The sequence below is a fragment of the Heteronotia binoei genome, chromosome 11 (genome assembly GCF_032191835.1).
Source record: "Heteronotia binoei isolate CCM8104 ecotype False Entrance Well chromosome 11, APGP_CSIRO_Hbin_v1, whole genome shotgun sequence".
Classification (NCBI taxonomy): Eukaryota; Metazoa; Chordata; class Lepidosauria; order Squamata; family Gekkonidae; genus Heteronotia; species Heteronotia binoei.
Genome location: NC_083233.1, coordinates 55,902,316 through 55,922,643, shown reverse-complemented (window position 1 = coordinate 55,922,643; position 20,328 = coordinate 55,902,316). Strand labels below are relative to the sequence as shown.

Sequence of the window (20,328 nt, the reverse complement as noted above, 5' to 3'; positions counted from 1 at the left end):
GATAAGCTTCAGTGGCCTCCCAATAAGTGCACCACCCTCTTGTGCATGCATGTATGTGCACACATACAGCATCCTCCTGGAGGAGGAAGCAGAGCATGACTCTTTTACATTCCTTTAAATCCTGCTGGTGCCAGCTAGGCTAGGAGGATCATAGAAGCCTCTTGCCTTGGTCCTCTTCCAGGTGCCTCTCCCATCCAAAAGCTGGAGGGTGTGGAGGGCAACTTTCTCACATGCAAAAGGTAGCAAAAGGTCTGGGCTGTGGCCCTTCTCTGGGCACTACTCCCAGCAGCAAATCAAGACATTGTCCCAGAGGCCGCTGCTATATTGATCCAAAAATATGTGATACACTACATGGAGAACCATTAATATGTCTTGTTCAAAGTCCAGAATTCTTAAGGTTGCAATATAATCTCATAGAGCTATGCAAAGCTCAAAAACAACGTCCATTTAGCATACATAACAGTCTCTTACAATCCTGGAGCATGTAAACTAAGGCCTAGTTCCTGTACTTCATAAGCTGTACTTTACAACAATCTCTGGGAATGACTATTCTTCTATGAACTTCTTTACAACCTCGACTCCAATATATCAGCCAGCTCCAGCTGATGAAGGCTTTATAGCTGAAAACATCAGAAGTGAATCCAGACACTACATTCTGGGCTTTGCCGGAAGTCTCCTGGTTTCTCGGGGATTGTAAGAGACTGTTATGTATGCAAATTGGACATTGTTTTTGAGTTTCACATAACTCTGTGAGATTATATTGCAACCATAAGAATTCTGGACTTTGAACAAGGACCTATTAATGGTTCTCAAACTAGTGCTTCACATATTTATGTACAGCATATAAGAAAAATCGACACTTTAGTTTGGATACAACTTTATTGTGTCATTTTCATAGTTTCTTGTTGCTCTAATACTGTTTTTGGGCTGTGATTCCTTTTCAGTTTGTATATTGATCTGAAAAGCGTGGGAAGGCAGTGGGGCTCATTTTTCTCCCCTGAGAACCACACTCTGCTGCCTCCGTGCATCTGTCCCTGCAGGAAATGGGGGCTCGGGAGTGATCTCCCATTCCTGGTGGGAGCAGATGCACCAAGCATCTCTCTGCCAGGATGGCTCTTCACTGGGCCAAGGAACTGAGCAGATGCTCAAAAATACCAACTGCCTGTGCCGGACCTGATGCAAAGCTTGTTTCCTCCCTCTGCCAGATTGTATTGAGCTGTACATATAGCACAGCCAGTGCTTGTACTGAGCTGAAACTGTCTTGCTGGATGATATCTTCTTTACCAGCTCATGGCTCTGGCCCTGGGCCCAGAATGTTCCAGACTCTGGCCCTGGGCCCAGAATGTTCCAGGCTCTGGCCAGATACCAGAGGTTTTGATTTCTAGAGCTGACAGTTCTGCCATCTGACCACCATCCCTTTTCCATTAAGTTCAACATGCTTTTTTCTACACCTTTCTTGTTTTATTTAACTGAACATCCAACTTGAAGAATTCTGCCAAATTGGAAAGCTCACTTGCTAGTTTAGGGTGGTTTTAGTCAGGACTTTTTTTTGTAGCAGGAACATTTTTGCATGTTAGGCCACACAACCCTGATGTAGCCAATCCTCTAAGAGCTTACGGTAGGCCCCATAAAAAGAGCCCCATAAACTCTTGGAGGATTGACTACATCAGGGAGGTGTGGCCTAATATGCAAATGAGTTCCTGCTACAAAAACAGCCCTGGTTTTATTTGGTCCTAGTTAAAGATTTTACCCTACTGGTAATTTTCTTCCCTGCAAATGGATTGACACCAGGGATAGCTCCTGTTTTCTGTAGATCAAACAAATGTGTATATTTATTTTGGACAGTATATTCTGAAGCTGCTGTGCAAGGATATGAAATCTTGGAATCTTACAGAGTTCATTTTTAGATCCAAAGGTATCACTAAGAGCTAAATATCTGTTTGAGGTGAACTCTTTACCCAACATCAAATATTATTGGGGGCAGGGTTTCCCTGTTCATGCACTGAATCCCACAAGGCATGCAGCTGTTGATTTAGGATGTTGCCACAAAAAGAAGGAACAATCTAGCTATTATTAGCCATTCTTATGCTGTAGTTGAAGCAATGGGATGAGATTTAGCTAAGACTTATCAATCCCATTAATTTAAACACGAATCAGTTGTGGCATATTTTGGGGGAAGGGTTCTACATTACCTCTTGCATCAAAACCAAAAAGAGGTTTTGTGACATTAGCAGATTTATTGTGGCAAAAGCTGGAGCCCTCATCATCAGATGCATGAAGCATAATTGTCACTATTAAAGGGGAAATGGGTGGGGGGAGAACAAAATATCAGCCTGTTTTTTGAATCTGTGGGCACTTTTGGAATTCTAACACAGCGTGGTGGGTGCAGCCACAAAATGGCTGCCGCAAAACAGAAGGTTGAGCCAGCTAGAAGACAGCAGCTGCAGTTCTTATATCTTCAGGCACACAGTGAAGATCCTTGTGCTGTAGTGTCTGCCACTGCCAAAATAACGTATTTTAAAAACTGCACAGGCAGTCAAATCTTCAATGCCCAAGCAAAAGCCTTGCTGGGCAAAAGCCACACCTGGCCCCACCCACTTTCTAAAAAAACTTGGTGGGTGCCAGGAAAGGTATCATTGGGGGCACTATGGTGCCCACAGAAACCATGTTAGGGATCCCTGGCTTTAGAGAATCCTGGTCGGGGAGACTTTGGAGGAGTTGCTTCCTCTCCTGTGTTTCCTTGCAGGTCTGCAGTTTGTGTGCGTGTGTGTATGGCAATCAAGAATAACGCTGCATACAATTGGTGAAGTAGAATCTGATTAATGAAACCTGTCACAATAAATCTATCAGCCTCTCATGTTTGTTTCTTTGTTTGTTTTAATGAATTGTTGCTGGATTATGAGTGGGGGGGGTCACGTGCATTAGTTTAGTGTGCCTAATCCTACATAACCGCTGGGCACAGCACACCATTAATTCCCTGGCAGCATATGGGATCGAATGGAAAAGCTTCTCCAGAAAACATATTAGTCTGAAAGCAAAGATTAATATTGGCTGCGCCTTATTTTAGAAGAGACTTGGCATATATGGGTGTTGGTATGATCCTGGCAATATATATCCTGGCAATATATATAGTGGCCATGTGCAGACTGTGACCGTGTGAACTTGAGACCATGTGTGAGAGCTGGAATGTTTTGATAGATCTTGTAAAATGGGATGGGGAGGGGGCAAATCTGAACTCTTACAGAATCTAGGATCCCTCTCTACCTAGATCTGATTATATCGGGGCCCTAAGTATTTGTAACATGAAGCCAAGATCCAAGTTGCCCTGGAATCTCTCAATCTGGAATGCACAATCTCAAAAAGAGTTCCTTTTGATCATCTTTCTCCAATAACTATTTTTAATTTTTGTATGTTCTGTGGGGCCCACATAAAAATCCAAGGTGATTATTTAAACTGGTACCTTTAAATCCCAGATACTAAAAAAAAGCCTCAAAGAATTTACTTGAAAGTGATGATTTTAAAACAATAAGGAAGCATTACAATCAAAGCAATCAAACACTTGATTGTCACTGTGGATTGAAGAGAGAGGGTTTATGTTTTTTTTTTTTCTCTTGTAATTTGAGACACTAATGTTGGACTTACATTGCCCGCTCTTCCCTTTTTCTTACACCTTACCCTACTAAAGGAGGAATTCTTGATTGGTAAGTGGATGCTAACCGCAAGATGCTAGGGCATTTCTTAGAGGTCACTCAAAAATATTAGAAATACCTTCTACAAGGGGAAAAACACACAAAGCAATATATGTCTACCTTTTCTCTAGAGGGAGTTTTTCCTTTCCTTTTTTTTCCTTTTTTTCTTTTAGTTTTCCTTTTCTCCGTTTTATTCAGTTGCTCACAATTTCTAATGATTACAGTTGTTCACTAGTTTTTTTTTCTTTCCTTCATATCTAAATACACATTTTTATTTGCTTATCTGTGGATATATCCATCCTGTATCCTTATTGAGGACACATTTTTAAAAAAAAACAAATGAGAGATAATTCTATAGGGCATGATCCAGCCAAAGTGAACCCTTTACAGAGCCCAAACCAATGCATTCATACTTGGAACTAAGCCTCCACTGAGTTTAATGGAACTCCTATGAAGGCCACAACTAGATAAGGCATGGGAGATAAAAGACTGGATCACCTTTTTTTTAAAAAAGGTTAGGTAGGGAATGGAGCTGCAGATCAGTGGGAGGGTGAATTTAACCTTTACCCTTGTACAATTTCCCCAATAAAAATATCTGCCCTTTGCCCCATTGGGAAAAAAGACAAGTATGGGTACAAAGGCTAATAATAGCTCATAGATGCCGATTGCTGTTGGAAAAATGGTATTAGAGGAAAGTTGAATTCCCCTCCCCTACACTGTAGACCTGATCCAAATCTGCTGTTGAATCTTTTAAAAAGCCATTAGAAGATCTGATCACAAATTTCCATCAGTTCACTAATTATGCCCAATCTGTGCCTGCAACACTGCCAGTCTGAGCATAGGAGAGCTTTTAAGTATATTGCTTATACCTCTCCCTTTGCAATCCATGGGATGTAGAAGTGCTTAGCTTTGGCTGACTCATACTCACTGGACTTTTTTTCCCATTTTGTTTGATTTCTAAGGCATATGTCATATTTTCTTTGAAGTGCAACATATTTTATTTTTGACCTTTTTTGGTTTAAGGACACTATTTTGAGTTCTTTTTATTTATACATCTTTTAAAAAACCTTTCATTCAACATGGATCGCATGCTTAATACTCTTTGCATGATGCCTTAAAATCTTCCAGTTGTATCCGGGGGAAAAAAGTCATTTCTTCTTTCTATGGTTCTCTTTCAGGGAGATGTGCTTTTAGTTCTGACTTGTTTCCTTTCTTTCTTCTTCCTTCCTTTCTTTCTTTCTTCCTACCTTCCTTTCTTTCTTTCTTACTTTTCTTTGGTTACAGACTGTGCATCATGATGGTAAAAAAGGGTTTGTTTGGAAAAATGTGTATGTAGCTATATAATTGACAAAACTAACACACTCCTTTTTTTGAAAATCCATTTAAACACTGGCAAATGGCTCTTTTACTTACAGATTTCAGAGTCTGTGTCTTCTGCTGTCCTCTTTAAAAAAGCAGAAGGTCATCTTGGCCAGCTAGCCAGACAGAAGTTGAATGGAGAACGGTATGAATATGACTCAGGAAATGATACTTCTTCCCCTCCGTCTACTCAGACAAGCTCATCCAGGTCAAAGGGCAGCCAAGAAACAAGCTGTCAAGTCCATGATGGCTTTGGCCAGGCCTTCTCTTCTGAGAAGGTCAGCAGTGGCAGCAGCTCTGATTCAGGAAACTCCTTCACCAGCTGCTTCTCTCGGACTAAGGGAGCAACTTTGGAAGATCCACACCCATCTCCACATACTCGAGCAAAGCATCAAAGGTGAGTAATAGTAGTTAAAATGACTGCCCAGGCTGGTGGGCTAATTGTGCAACTGAAATGTAGCTAGAACAAGTTAGCTTTTTCTAATAGGCTATTTCTACATGGGTTCTCTGTTCCATGGTCAGTGCTTTTGGGAACTGTCCCCCCCTCCTCACACACACACTTCCTCATAGCATGATGGTGCATTCATGCACCTTCTGAGGTTTCTCCAGGTTTTATCCAATCTTTCTCAAACCTGGTTTGCTCCAAAGTTTTGGGAAAGGCTTTAGTAAGCCTGGATGGCTACTGTATTCCTGGAAAAAATTCAGTTTTTCCTACCTGTGTAACAGCCATTTCCCCTAACCCTGTCTCCGAAACAGCCATTTCCTCACCCTGTCTTTCTTTGTGTTTCTGTGCCCTTCCTTTCTCTAGTGGCTGTTTGAAAGTATATTTATCACATCTTTTCCAAGGGGAGAGATCACAACAGAAGAGTGCCCTTGTTCCTCTCCTTTTTCTTGTCCTTTTTATGTTTCTTTCTTTTTCTCTCTCCATGTTCTTTTCTTTTGTTTCACTCAGTTCTTTTGCTCTGCTGACAGCTGCAGTTGTTTGTATCTGAACTCTGAATTTGCTTTAAAATTATATTTTAAAGTTTTTTTTTTAAAAGTGATGGCCCTTAGCATTAGAGTTGGCCTATATATTACCTTGCTTTGGAGGAAGCTGCTCAACTTTGCTTATAAAGAATGCTGGCAGGGGAGGCAGGAGATAAGAATGGGGGGAATATCCTTCCTTCCCTGTACTTTGGAGAAAGAGAAGCGTTCTCAGATTAGCATTCAACAGAGTAGTTCTTTTCTAGAAGGAGTGGTGATGAAAGCTGTTTGGACATTTTTTTGAGTCTCATTTCAGCTGCTGAGCATGTCTCTAATAACAGATCCCTCCTTCCAAGAAGCCTCCTCTGTTAAATATGTTTCGAGGCAGAGCTATACCCTGTGATCCTATACAGTTGTCTTTATTTCTACAGCAACTCAAATGCCTTTAAGCCTATTTCTGCAAAGTCAGACACAACCCTTACTTCTTGGTCTCATTGGAAAGTTGCCATTTCAGTGGCAGGTCCACAATGCAGACACAGGGAGTTGCTCAACCTTCACATTTCTATAGGGAGAGTGTCCCAATTTCCAGGCATTGGTTGTTACCTAAATGGCTGCGTGCAACTGAAAACTGAAAGTGTTGATCAAACTGCATTGAGACTGGCAACTCTTGGGTTCTTGCATGATGGAGCTCCTTGACAATGTGATTAAAAAGCCATCAAGAGAATTAGCTCTCTGTACAAAATTCCAAGTGGCATCATTGCACCTTTAGAAGGATCTTATCTTCTCCTAGCTGGTTAGAACATGCAGGAGGAGAGAACTGGGCTGAGCTCAATCAACAGGAGGCAGTAGGCCAGAAAAAAAGGCACAATAGGTCAAGCGCCGAAGTTTGGCAGGGGGAAAAAGGGTCAGAGGTGGACTTTCATGACCGAAGACAGCTCCAAGATAGCTGACAACTTGTTCCTACAAGTTCCAAACCTGGAACAAGCACTTATACCCTCCTTCCCAACCTACTGTGTGACAATCTTAAAGGGGAGTTAAGGAGGTGCCTCTCCAGGTGGATTTGTCAAGAAAAGACTGGATGTCATGATGGTTTGAGTAAATTTCATAGAATCATAGAGTTGGAAGGGACCTCCAGGGTCATCTAGTCCAATGGTTGGACTCCAACCCCCTGCACAATGCAGGAAATTCACAAATTCCTCCCTCCCACACCCACAGATACCCATGTTCCATGCCCAGAAGATGGCAAAAAAAAAACCACCCTTAGCACTGATGCAACCCTTCCTGCCCTCCATCTTATGATCTGCCTAGCTTCACAGAATTGGCATTGCTATCAAATGGCCATCTAGCCTCTGTTAGAAAATCTCCAAAGAAAAAGAGCCCACCACCTCCTGATGAAGCCTCTTCCACTGAGGAACTGCTCTAATTGTCAGGAAGTTCTTCCTAATGTTTAGCCAAAACCTCTTTTGATTTCAAGCCATTGGTTTTGATCCAGCATTCCAGAGCAACAGAAAACAACTCAGCACCATCCTCTATATGACGTGTTGCAGGAATTTAGGTTTCAGGGCTTTGAATGGCCTACATATGGAGTCTCTACTGGATTCTGGTTCAAGACCAAAAACAAGAGGATTTTCCCCCCAGTATTGCATTCCATTTTTGGCTCCTTTGTGGAGAGAGGCGAAGGACCTTTTGCCCCCTAGCTCTCTGGCACCTATTCCTTGCCATCCATGTTTAGGTCTTCACTTGGGATGGGATCTAATCCTGGAATAAAGCTAGCATAGTTTTGTGCAACAATGTCCTGTACAACATTCCTGAATGGGAAATGTCTCTTTTCAGAAGACAGCCATTGCAATCTGTTAGACACTCAGAGAAGAAGAAACACAGTCCAGCCTCCATCCCTTTTTCCAGCTCCCCACATAGGTCACCTGTCCGGAATGAGTCCTCCATCAGCGGATCATCGCCAGAGTCCAACCATTCCCACTCGTTGCATCACAAGGCAGGACCCAGGTCCTCCCAAAGCCGATCCTGCTCCTCAGGGACAAGGTGAGCCACCTTTTGGGTTCATATCAGGATCACTTGTTTCCGAAGTCACTGCACGTAGGCAGGCCAGAAAAAGGTCAGGAAGGCCCCAGAATGCTCCAGTGAAAGATGAATTTACATGGTCATAGAATAATTTTGCTTATTACTATGATGTGTGTTGGTAGTGGTGGAAAATGCCGTCAAGTCACAGTGACCACCACCCCCCCCCCCCATAAGGTTTTTAAGGCAAGAGAAGTTCAGAGATGGTTTTCCATTGTCTGCTTCTGATTTGTGTTACGCAAGGCTTTTCCCTCATTTGTGTTACAACTCAATGAAAATACCACACCAGTTTCCCTGTGGTTTCATTTTGACTTTTTTGACTTTCCCCCATGGTTGGTAACGACTTGGTGCTTGCACCTTTACCTTTGACATGGTTGGTTGCTGATATAAATTTAGGATTCTGTCCTCCCACAGAAGTGGAATGGGTTTTTCCTCTTGATGACCATCAAGACTGAAAGAAGGACTGGAAGTTTTCGAAGGGTATTTGTACAATCTAATGCTTTATTCTGCTAAATAATGCTGCTGTGCTACTATTGACAGTATCAGCAGCACTGTAGTAATAACTGGTGGCAAAATTAAAGCAGGCCAAGCAATATAACAGCATAGATAATAAAACTCCTGGCAAAAGATAAAAAGGGAGAAAGCACCCATATGTAGGAAAGGGCACGAACATTTCCATTTAATGAACCAGTTCGTGGTTTGTGAGTTTTTAGCATGATAGGACAGTCCCCCTGCAAACTAGAGGCATCAAACTCACAGTGGACTTCCCCAGGATGCTCCTCTACCTGACCTCCAAGTTGTGTGCAGACTGGCTTGTGGGGGGGGGGGGAATTCTAGGGTCCAGTATGCAAAACTGGAGGGAATGTGTCAAATGTCCCCCCTGCACCAGCTAGAGACATCAAACAACTAGCAGACTGCCCCAGGATGCCCCTTTACTTGCCCTCCAAGTTGTATGCAGATTTGCTTGGGTGAGGTAAGATCCTAGGGTCCAATGTTCAAAAGGGATCACCTTTAAATGGATTTTGCAGATATTTAAATGCCTTCTGAGATCACTGATAAGTCACACCACTGTGGCCTCTTTAAATGCCTTCTCCAAGCCCCACCAGTGGCATCAACATGTCTGCTGACAAGAACCACATGAACCTCCCTGTTAGGTTTGTGGGAAGTTCATGTGGGGCGGGATGGCACAAACAGGTTCTTGAACCACAAACTGGATCTGGTTCATCACAAACTTCAGTTCGTAATTTGGTTTATGCCAAAACCTACCCGTATGTACTGAGCTACAGAAAGTGCATAGTAAAGCAGAAGTCTGCACTCGAGTTAATGATGTCCAGTCATCGCTGTCCTCAGATTGCAGCATGACCTAGATTGTGAACTGCACCTCTGAATGACTGAAAAAATGTTTTAGCAGCCTTTAGTCCATTGTGGAAGAAATACATGATAAAGGCTGTTCTAAATAAATATTTTTAAACAAGTAAATTTTACCAAGCACTCAAATCTGTTTTTAATTTTTTTTGCAAATGTTTGTACATCCAAATTCTGCACAGATTTTCCATGGCTGTTTCCCTCCCCCACCAATCAAAAATAATTAACTTGCCAAAGAAATGCTTTTCTTTGTTGTCTTAGTCTTCTGAGATGGGAAAGAAAGTTGCACGGCTTGTTTTTTCAGTATTCCAGACATGCCCATTTTCGTCTGCCGAACCCTCAAAGCCAAGTGTATTCATTCAGAGCTCTGAACTGAGATTTCAAATGATTCTTGTACCTCCAGCTGGGAATTCTAAATTGAATTACAAATAGTTTTTAAGTTCTTGTACTGCCATCTGGGAATTGTAGTTTGATCCAGTAAGTTCTGAGCATGTGGCAACATGATGAATGCCACTGACTGTGCAAGTACAAAAAGCTTGAAATATAATCAATTTTAATCCAGGCATGACTCATTTATGATCCTCAGGAATACCTAATTTAAAAAATTAAGTGGGTATAGCAGATGCAAAACTAGCATCTCTTTAAATGCCTTCTCCAAGCCCCACCAGTGGCTTGAATATTAGGCTACACCTTTTGCATATTAGGCTACACCCCTCTGATGTAGCCAATCCTCCAAGAGCTTACTATAGGCCCTGTAAGAAGAGCTGTGTAAGCTTTTGGAGGATTGGCTATATTGGGGGGGGGGGTGTAGCCTAATATGCAAAGGAGTTCCTGCTGCAAAAAAAAAGCCCTGAAAACTGGCATCTGCACATGTGCTGAATGTCATCAACATTACACAGGCAAAACCATTTGAAATACTGTTTGTGTTAAATTATGGATTATAAATTATGCTCACATCAGTTCAAGCATGGTGATGCATTCACAAGGAAAAAAACAAGGAATGCACGTAGGATATCTTTGGTTTCTTTAAAAAAACATTTGTGAAGATCACAGCAGCCCTAGCCCCAAGTAACTAATCGCAAACAGTAGATCACACAAATTGATTTATGTAAATGACACTAAGAGCTGTTCCCCAATATATGTGTTTTAGGTTGGGTCTAAGTCCCAGCTCTTTTCCTCTGCCCATTTCCTAGAGTCTCATAATTCTTACCTATTTTAGATCCTATTCACGTTCCCCCAGCTATTCATCCAAGTCATGCAAGAGAAGTTCCAGAAGTCGGAGCTCAAGAACACGCCGAAGCCCCAGCTATTCTCGATACAGTCCTGGCAGGTATGACTTCCATATGCTATATCCTATCCCCATGTCATCACTCTTAGTGCTGTTCCAGGGACATTGATAAAAATCTCTTCTGTGTATATAGAAGTCAAAACATTTTTAAAAGCAACAACTACAAACAAGTAGAAAATATAAGATGTTTAGAGTGTTCTTTAAAGCTCAAAACAGGTAAGATGCTGAGAATGAACTAAATCTTTCCCATTCCTTGAATTAATCTTCCCTGCTCCTTTTAAAGTGCAGCTACACAAGGGCTCAGTTAGGATCAGAGCTATATAGGGAGAGAGGGGCTTAATCCTTCTACCAACGTGTGTTTTTGCTAATCAGAACTGGGCTCCCCACACTGATATAACCTTTCCCACCCCCCTTTACAGAGCTAATAAATTTACGGGGGGTTGGAGCGTCAGTTAGTAAAAATGCAGGAGTGGAAGAGTTACCTTCTCCATATGACTCTCATCTAAATTAGTCCCCTGGATTGTCTGTAATGGTTGCTAAAAAAAGATACTAGGAATGTCTAATTTGATCCAGTTTGCTTGGGGTCCTTTGGAAGGCTTGAAAGCTTGGGGCCCTTTGGAAGGCTGCCAGCATTCTCCAGTGGGAGATCAGTAATAATGGGCAAACTTTCCCCAAACAGCTTGTCTGCCACCAAGTATGCAGCCACGGTAAAGAGCAATCTAGGTAATATCCCAGTGCCCTGCATGAACTAAAACACCTCCCAGAGAAATGGTTATAGAAAGGGTTCCCCAAAGGCAAAACATTTGATATAGAGAAAATTTATACAAACCTATCTAATCAATTCTGATGGTCCATTTCGCTTCAGGGACTGGCTCAAGTAATAATCCCAGATATTTGTACATTCATAAGACAAGCCTTACTGGATCAGACCAAAGGTCCATTCATGTACTTTGTTTATTAGCCCACTTTTCTCACTGAGACTCATGGAAGAGGACAAAATATAGATAACAATTCAAAATATAGAAAACAATTCAGTGTAAGAAATCCAGTAAAGAATGCAACTGTGCTAGGTTACAGAATTAAAAGGCGATGGAAACCAAAAATCTGTCTAAGGCATGATGTATGTAGTCCATAATCCTTCTTGCGAGTGACCAGCTAGCCATAAGTAGGGCATGAAGGTGAGAGTTTGCCCAACTGTAAGGTCCTACAGCAACTAGCATGCAGAGAATCAACTGCCTCTGGATTTGGAGATTTCAATGAAAGAAGGGTGGGTTGTGTTTTTTTTATATTGCAGTTTTGTTTTGGTTTTAGAAATGTCAAACAGCCAGTAAAAAAGGAAACTCAATTCATATCCCAGCCAACAAATAAGAACAGAAGGCATTACCAATGTTCTTAAACATAGTGGGATGGTAACTGAAGGAAGACCTAATTTGATACTCAGAGTTGGCAGAAAGGGTGTTCACAGAGTCAGTCTCAGAGAAGACGGGTTACACAGCCTCATGTGGCTGAGCCAAACCAATCTACATTGATTCTGTTTGAAATTATCTTTTCCTAGGGATCGTGAACGAGATCACAGATATGGTTCCAGTGGGAAAGAGTCTCACCGGCACTGTGATCGGCGACGTCGCAAACAGTCTTATTCCCCCATGAGGAAACGCAGAAGAGATTCTCCTAGCCACCTGGAAGCACGGCGCATAACAAGGTGAGGATTAACTTAGGAACATAAGGATCACTCTAGTGGATCAGAGGTCTTTCAGTGTCCAAAGGCTTCTCTTCCATGAATTTTTACAATATCTCCATTTTCAGCCATCTAATCCATTAGCACAAATTCTATAAGATAATTATGTGCTGTATGACATACTCTCTTCTGTCTGTCCTGAATCCATTGCCTCTTGGTTTAATTGCATGACCACTAAGCTCCAGTAATGTGGAGAAGGCAATATGTCAGGCACTGTAGGAATTTGAGCCCAGAATCTGGTTCCTGTGACTCCAGAGCCTTTCAAGGAAGAGCTGCTGGCCAACATCTTCTGCATCACAAAACCCCTTCCCAAGGAAGGCAAGAGAGGAAGCACACCCTTTCTAAAAGGATCCAATGACAGCTGCTAAGATCAGCTGGCTGAATGGTTCAATAAGATCCAACCTATAGAAATACTGGCATTGCCTCCAGACTGAACCCATCAGATTGACCAACTTGTCAGTAGTGTGAAAAGTGTGTTAGTTCTGCTGAGGCTGGTTCCTGACCAGTTTTCCCTCTAAGATGAGTTAGTGTGAGCTAGCCCACAGTTTTTTAGCCTCTGGCTCACACATTTTTGTCTTAGCTTAGGCAGGATGGCCCCAGAGCAAACTAATTTATGCAGTAGCCAAATTGCTCACTCCCAACGTTAATGCCAGTAGCTCACAAAGTAGAATTTTTGCTCACAAGACTCCACAGCTTAGAGGGGACATTGTTCTTGACTCTTGCATATCTGATTAACCTCATGCCTCCTCTCTGCCTTGGACTGCCCTGTGAATTCCTGACTTCTGGCCTGACTGCAGCCATTCTTCAGCCACACCCTAGCTGCCTCCTGGCCTGTTTGGGAACTCTTCCATCCTTCCTGATCTCTGTCACACTCTCACAATGCCTGACATACTGCCTGGAGTTAAAATACTGCCACGCATTCCCTGCTTTATTTTAGAGAAATACAGTGAACACAGTGTTCTTTTTTGTAATCTCTTGAGCATGCTGAACTCGAGACTAATCCAGGATGCATCTGGCTACAGTAGGAAAGAGGACAAGCCAGCAGCATTTTAGAATGGACATAATACGATTTACTTCTCTCACATAGCTCTTTCTAGCCAGGCATGCAGAATGCTGAACAAGGTCTGGGGAAGGGGACAAATCTTAAGAGTAATCAGTATGAGAAGGGGATAGTGGGTTTCATATAGCTGGTACGCTTGCAAAGCCTGTGCAGCCTCTGCAGGACCTCGGACAGCTCCCAGGAGAAGGTGTTGCATCAGTAATGACCAGAGTCCAGCTATGTTCTTCTTAAGTAGGATTACAGAGCAGTTCAACTCTAAGATTCCCTAGATTAGTAGGCCAGTAATGGATTGGAGAGGAGGGAGCAGATAGGACGTCATACTTTCAGCTTCAAGCCCCTCCAGCCCCATCTTGTGACCAGCAGCATTGGAGCTAAGCAGAAAGCAGGCAGGTAGGGCTTCCCCTTCCAAGCCTCCCTCCCTCCCCCCACAGCCAAGGATGGAGGGGGTGTGAAGAGGAAAGCCTGCCAGATTGTTGTTTGTGCTCTGAGCCAGACCCCTTATCACCTGGGAAGGGGAGGGAGACTGAAAGCAGAAAGCCCATCTGCTGGTCTCACACTGCACGCCTTTTCCCTCCTGTCCCTGTTCCCTCTCTATGTCCTTGCCACCTCTTCCTCCTGCTTCTGCCAGTGCTGCTGCCCCATCATGGCCTTTAAACAATAGAGGCTCACAGCACCACACAGTCTGAAATAACAAGCAAAAAATGCTGTGCATAAAGCTCTCCCCCTAATTATATTTGTACTCAGAATTCCTCAAAATAACATACATGTGCATTTGCAAAAAGTAATACACATAAATAATTCAGACTTCCACTTAGAACATCTGCACATTCACTCAATGAATGAGGGCATGCCAGCCAGTGGGAAGTGATACAAAATTATGTCCTCCAAGTTGAATGACATTCGTCACTGCCTGTAGACTTGACTGATTCTCCATTGAAGAGGTTTTGAAGAAAATGAGAAAAGTGGTCATTGGGATCTCGTTTGGATTGTCCGCAGTCTTTTGGAGCTCTCAGGGCAGGAAATTATAGGCTGAGAAGAGTCTACACTCGAGGTGCAAACTTAGCACCATCTGTGCCTATTCATGCACAATTCCTAATGAATGCTTGGAATATGTAGTGCCAGTTTGGCACATGTGCAAATGTTCTTAGTGGGAGTCTGAATTATTTATGTATATTACTTTTTGTACACGTATGTTATTTTGAGGAATTTTGAGTAAAAATATAATTAGGGAGAGCTTTATGCACAGCATTTTTTTAATTGTTATTCCCATCAGGGCTTTTTAAGTAGAAAAAGCCCAGCAGAAACTCATTTGCATATTAAGTCACACCCCCTGACATCGCCATTGTGCCACACAAGGCTTTTGTAGGAAAAGCCCAGCAGGAATTCATTTGCATATTAGGCCACATCCCCTGACACCAAGCCAACCAGAACTGCATTCCTGCTCAAAAAAAGCCCTGATTCCCATCATGGCCTTTGCCATCTCACTCCTCCTCTTCTCAGCACCATTCTCCTCTGCTGCCTCTTCCTCTCCCCATCTTCCTTTGCTCCTGACATCTTGCTTCCCCCCACCACCATCGCCCTGTCCTCGTCTTTTCCCCAACCCCCTTGCCATTTCTTTCTCCCTCCTCCCTCAGCCATCCTTAATTTTTTTTGACTGGTTGTAATGCTGACTACGATCTTGCAAGATCTTGGCTTGTATTTTTTTTGTTTGAATTGCAGGGAACTGTGCAAACACAAACTTCGCTTATCTGATTTTGGGTTCAAGTTTTTATCCCCTGGATTTATAGAAACATTCCTCCCATCTGTCCTTGATTTCTCAATCCACACTCCATGGCCAGGTTCAAATATATGTTGCATAACTTTATAATCTTCTACCATGCCTTCCTTTGGTCATCTTTTAAAATTGCATGAGCCTCCAGATACTTCCAGGTACCAGATTCCATCAGTGAGGCCAAGAGATGTAGAAGACAGCCTTCTATCATCACTGGTTTCAACTCAGAGCTCTCCTAGCTACCTGCTGCCATTGGAGGAGGAAGGGGCAGCAGCCAGAGGACCCCTCCATTGTGCCTGGATCCAGACCTCACTCAGAAGCCCCTCCAAGAGCACATTGGCATTATAGTTTGGATCTTTTCACATAGAGGTTTTCCCATGGTGTGTGTGTTGACTTAACAGTGTTTTTTCTCCAAGCTTCCTCCTTGTTTTCCATTGGCTGTCTTTCCATGTTTTCCTTGCCATTTCTCTGTGCTGTCTCAAACCGTCTGATCCTATTTGAGAAAGCACAGAGAAACAATGAAGAAACCCCAGAGAGACAACCAATGGAGAAGATTGGAGAAAAACCATACTGCAGTTTGGCATGCAAACCCCAGGAAAACATCCATGTGAAGAGATCTTTTTTTAACTGTTAACTATATAGGTTTTAATTGCTGTTGTTGCTTTGGGAACCAGTTTTTGGCTGAGAAGAACAAGATATAATAAAGAAGCCGTGTATTTCATTTTACTTGCAAGTCAGTAGATATCTTTCAAGAAGGCAACCTGGGTTCAATCATATTGAATTGCAATGTATGTAATAAATAATCACAGTTCCTGGAAAATAGAGATCACTTCTCCATTTCTTCAGTGATTTAAACCCATCACTTTCTCCGTGTGTGCAATTTGCAAAACTTTAATCAACCGTTCCATCGCCATAGGTGGTGCAGCTTTGTTCCAGTGCCTAGCTGGGACAGTTTTTTCAGGCATCTAAGTACTGAATTACATTTATTTTAGGCCACACTTCCCATTGTGACCACCTGCAAGATAATTCAGAGCTGATGTTAAAAGATCAGCATTTCATCTACCTTTTATCTGACAGACATTCTGAACAAATAAGGCTTAAAGATCAAATACTGAAATCCAGAGACAGGACTGTGCTGCTGCTCAGGAGTATTGGTTTCAAATGGCTAATATTAACTGGCATTGTCGATTATTAGAATTTGATTGAAGTTTGATCTTTTAGCGTTTCTTCTCAATTATTTTGATGAAGATTATCAAGTAGCCATTAAATTGATGCCTCAAGTCACTACAAAGATTGATTTTGTAGGAAATTTACTACTTCAGCAGTCTCAGAATGGCTTATTAAAATGTTGGTTCTAAATGGAATTGTACAGATAAAGTAGAAAAAAGAAATGTTATGTATAAGAAAGTCACCATTGTAGGTAAACATTCCTATCTCTTTTTTTGCAGTATGAACATATTAATATTCCATCAGAAAGATACTTTTTTTAAGTGATGTGTTTCAGTTACTAGTAAAACAATAACAATATTAAAACCTCATTGGATGCAAATTACAAATAACAAATAATTGCTGAGCGGTCAGTTAATATTCAAGCATCGGGTGAAGATTCGAACATCAAAATTTACAGACAATGGATATAATCACTTCCATTATCCATGAGTCTGAAACTGGTGATGTTACCTGTAACTTTGAGGCCTCTGGTTTCCTTTTATAAACTATATTTCTAACCAAGACAATATGCATGGTTGTCGGATGTAGCAAAAACCATACTTCTTATTTGACTCTTTGCCTGATTAGTAGTATTTTATTTATTTACCGTATTTTTCGCACCATAAGGCGCTCCGGACGATAGGACGCACCTTCCTCCTGGGGGGCGATTCGCTGCCTCTGCCTCCGATCCGGCGCTTCCCCCGTGCCTCCCTGCCCGGCTCCATCTTCTTGCAGCAAGAGCTGGGATCGCTCCACGTGGCCCCACCGCAAACCCAGCGCTTCGCGAGCGCCGGCTGTGGAGGGGGCAGCGTGCTTCCTCCTTGCCTGTGTGCCTGGCTCCACCTCTGATGCTTAAAGCAAGCGCTGGGATCGCTCCCTCTGCCCTCCGATCCCAGTGCTTGCTTTAAGCATCACAGCTGAAGCCAGGCACACAGGCAAGGAGGAAGCACCCGCCCCCTCCGCAAACCCAGCACTTCGCGAGCGCCGGCTGTGGAGAGGGCAGCGTGCTTCCTCCTTGTCTGTCTGCCTGGCTCCACCTCTGATGCTTAAAGCAAGCGCTGGGATCGCTCCCTCCGCCCTCCGATCCCAGCGCTTGCTTTAAGCATCACAGCTGAAGCCAGGCACACAGGCAAGGAGGAAGCACCCGCACCCTCGGCAAACCCAGCGCTTCGCAAGCACCGGCTGTGGAGAGGGCAGCGTGCTTCCGCCTTGCCTGTGTGCCTGGCTTCAGCTGTGATGCTTAAAGCAAGCGCTGGGATCAGAGGGCGGAGGGAGCGATCCCAGCGCTTACTTTAAGCATCAGAGGTGGAGCCAGGCACACAGGCAAGGAGGAAGCACGCTGCCCCCTCTGCAGCCGGTGCTCGTGAAGCGCTGGGTTTGCGGTGGGGCCACGTAGAGCGATCCCAGCGCTTGCTGCAATAAGATGGAGCCAGGCAGGGAGGTGCGGGGGAAGCGCTGGATCGGAGGCAGAGGCAGCGGATCGCACCCCCCCCAGGAAGGCACGTACCTTCGCTCCATAAGACGCACACACTTCCCCCCCCCCCCCCCACTTTCTTTTGGGGGGGAAGTGCGTCTTATGGTCCAAAAAATACAAGATTTATTCAGCTTAATGGATCACCCCATCCCATCTGGGGGATGTACAACAGAAGAATAAAATGCATACATTGAAGTCAGTAAAACCAATTACATTAAAAAGAAATTCCGTAACAACGATTCTATAACATCACTATTGCAGTAGAGTATACATTATTGTTATTGCTATTGTTTCTCCATGTGTCTATCTATATCATATGTTCATTACTGACTACATTGAATTTGTTGTCCTTTATATTCTGTTAATTTTTCCTCACTTGGGTCTATGTATCTAACCCAGATGAAATTGTTGCAATTGCTGCAATTTGAAGTGTTTCTACCAATAGAAATGAAAAATGTTTTTAAAATACACAGATGGAGGAATTTGGAGGAAGACATTAACTCAGCCTCTCTTTCACATTCTTCTTTTGTCCCCTCCCCACAGTGCCCGGAAGCGCCCCATCCCCTACTATAGACCCAGCCCTTCCTCCTCCTCATCCCCTAGCAGCGCAAGCAGCTATTCCTCTTGGTACAGCAACTTCAGCCACTCTCCCAGCCGCAGTCGCAGCATCTCCAGCAACAGGACCAGCCGCAGCAGGAGCTGGAGCAGTAGCAGCTGCAACGGCAGCCGTAGCCGTAGCTCAGGGGCAAGGAACAGCCGGCGAAGCTGCAGCAGGAGTTCCGAATCAGCAGGCAGTTGCAATAGCATGCGGCATTAGCGGCCATCCTGTACCAGATGGGCTTTCCTTTTTGCCCCCTGCTCCAAGTCAGACTGATGGTCAAGAGCAAGACCAAATGGTAGTTTCCATAATGACTGGACACAGAACATCCTCACCTGGTAACCGAGCGCTTGGGGAGCATCCCTTTTTCCTTGGAAAGCCAGCCATGCAGCTGGTGCTTGTCAGTTGTGGACCACTGGACACCCAGCACAAACTAGATTGCCCTGCGCATCTCTCCTGCAGGAACTGAAAATGCCGAAATCGCACAGTCCAGTCCTTAAAGTTCTCACCAGCTTGCTGCGTCCTCCTCCTCGTAATTGCACCTCTGCCCTAGTCCCCTCACCACTCAGGAGGTCATGTGGCAGGCTCCCAATGCTCCCAAAGAAGGGAATACTTTGCTGTTCTCATCTGCTATGACCCTCTTCTCTGCCCTCTGACTAGCTGCAGCCACATCCTCATTCTGTCGCCACCGCCTTCCAAGTGAGTTCCATGCCATTATGGTGGCTGCTCAGCCCCACCTGGGAGGGGGCGTTACTTTATCTTTCCTAGTAAACCAAACAATTGCAGAAGTATTCCTTTGTGGTGAGTGGCCAAGGGACCAATCATGACAAACTAGCCAAATATTTTTCCTGGTCTCTCCTGGGACATATTTCTTGTGTCAAGAGAGCCTCAGCATCTAACCAATTGCACACAGTAGATAAAAACATGGTTCCTCTCCCTGGATTGCTTACCTCTGAAGAAATCCAAGGGCCTAAATGTGTTAGAGGCCATTCTGAGTTCTTTCAAAAGACTTGCCCATGATAGCGCTCTGCTCTGTAAGGGTAAGAGGTGGCTCAGTTCAGAACATCCCAGTCAGTTTTGGACATCCTAGTTCACAAGAGTCAGTCATAAATCTGAATGATCTGCCATACTATGCGTCTGCAACATATATTTTAGACATACTTACGATGACACCATATCAACAGCCTCTGGTTCTTTAGCAGCATGTTTGGAAGTTGCCTTCAACATATCCCCATCCAATTGCATCTCTAAATCTGGGCTGGGTCTCCAGGCTAGAGATCTTTGCAGCATCTCCTATATTTATTTATTTAAATACTTTTATACTGCTTTTCTGACAAACTCTACCACCAGTTTCCAGATACATTACTAAAACTGTAAACATTAAAGCAAACAATAGATGCACAATCATAGATCTGTCTCCAAAGCTCCTTTTAAATAATTCAGCCATGCTTCCCCCCGCCGCCCTCTGTGAATACCGTTGGAGACTGCAGTTCCCCTAAGAGAAATCCTCTAAGGCCAAACTAGATACCAAACAGGCAGTCGTATTTGCTTGCTTATGCATCTTCTTCGTTTTTGTATAAAACAGAGGCTGGAGCAATTTTTATATACTAAAAGAGATGCTGTTGTTTATATTTTACCTTTCTCACTGGGACTCAGGGCTTTTTTTGTAGCAGGAACTCCTTTTCATATTAGGCCAGACACCCCTGATGTAGCCAATCCTCCAAGAGTTTACAGTAGG

General features: G+C 43.4%; 1 protein-coding gene across 4 annotated transcripts in view; it reads left to right on the top strand.

The window, feature by feature from the left end:
* SRRM4 (serine/arginine repetitive matrix 4) overlaps nucleotides 1-19,597 on the top strand; it is a 37,330-nt gene extending 17,733 nt beyond the window's left edge. Inside the window, exons 5-9 of one of the 4 annotated variants that reach the window (XM_060250000.1) lie at nucleotides 5,243-5,445; nucleotides 7,845-8,051; nucleotides 10,672-10,782; nucleotides 12,296-12,442; nucleotides 18,536-19,597. In XM_060250000.1, coding sequence (XP_060105983.1) covers nucleotides 5,243-5,445; nucleotides 7,845-8,051; nucleotides 10,672-10,782; nucleotides 12,296-12,442; nucleotides 18,536-18,809 — 942 coding nt within the window. In that variant the 3' untranslated portion in view covers nucleotides 18,810-19,597. Of the gene's footprint in view, nucleotides 1-5,104; nucleotides 5,446-7,844; nucleotides 8,052-10,671; nucleotides 10,783-12,295; nucleotides 12,443-18,535 lie in introns of all 4 variants that reach the window. The other 3 variants (XM_060249999.1, XM_060249998.1, XM_060250001.1) reach the window with 3 other exon arrangements.
* The last annotated feature ends 731 nt before the right edge of the window (nucleotides 19,598-20,328 follow it).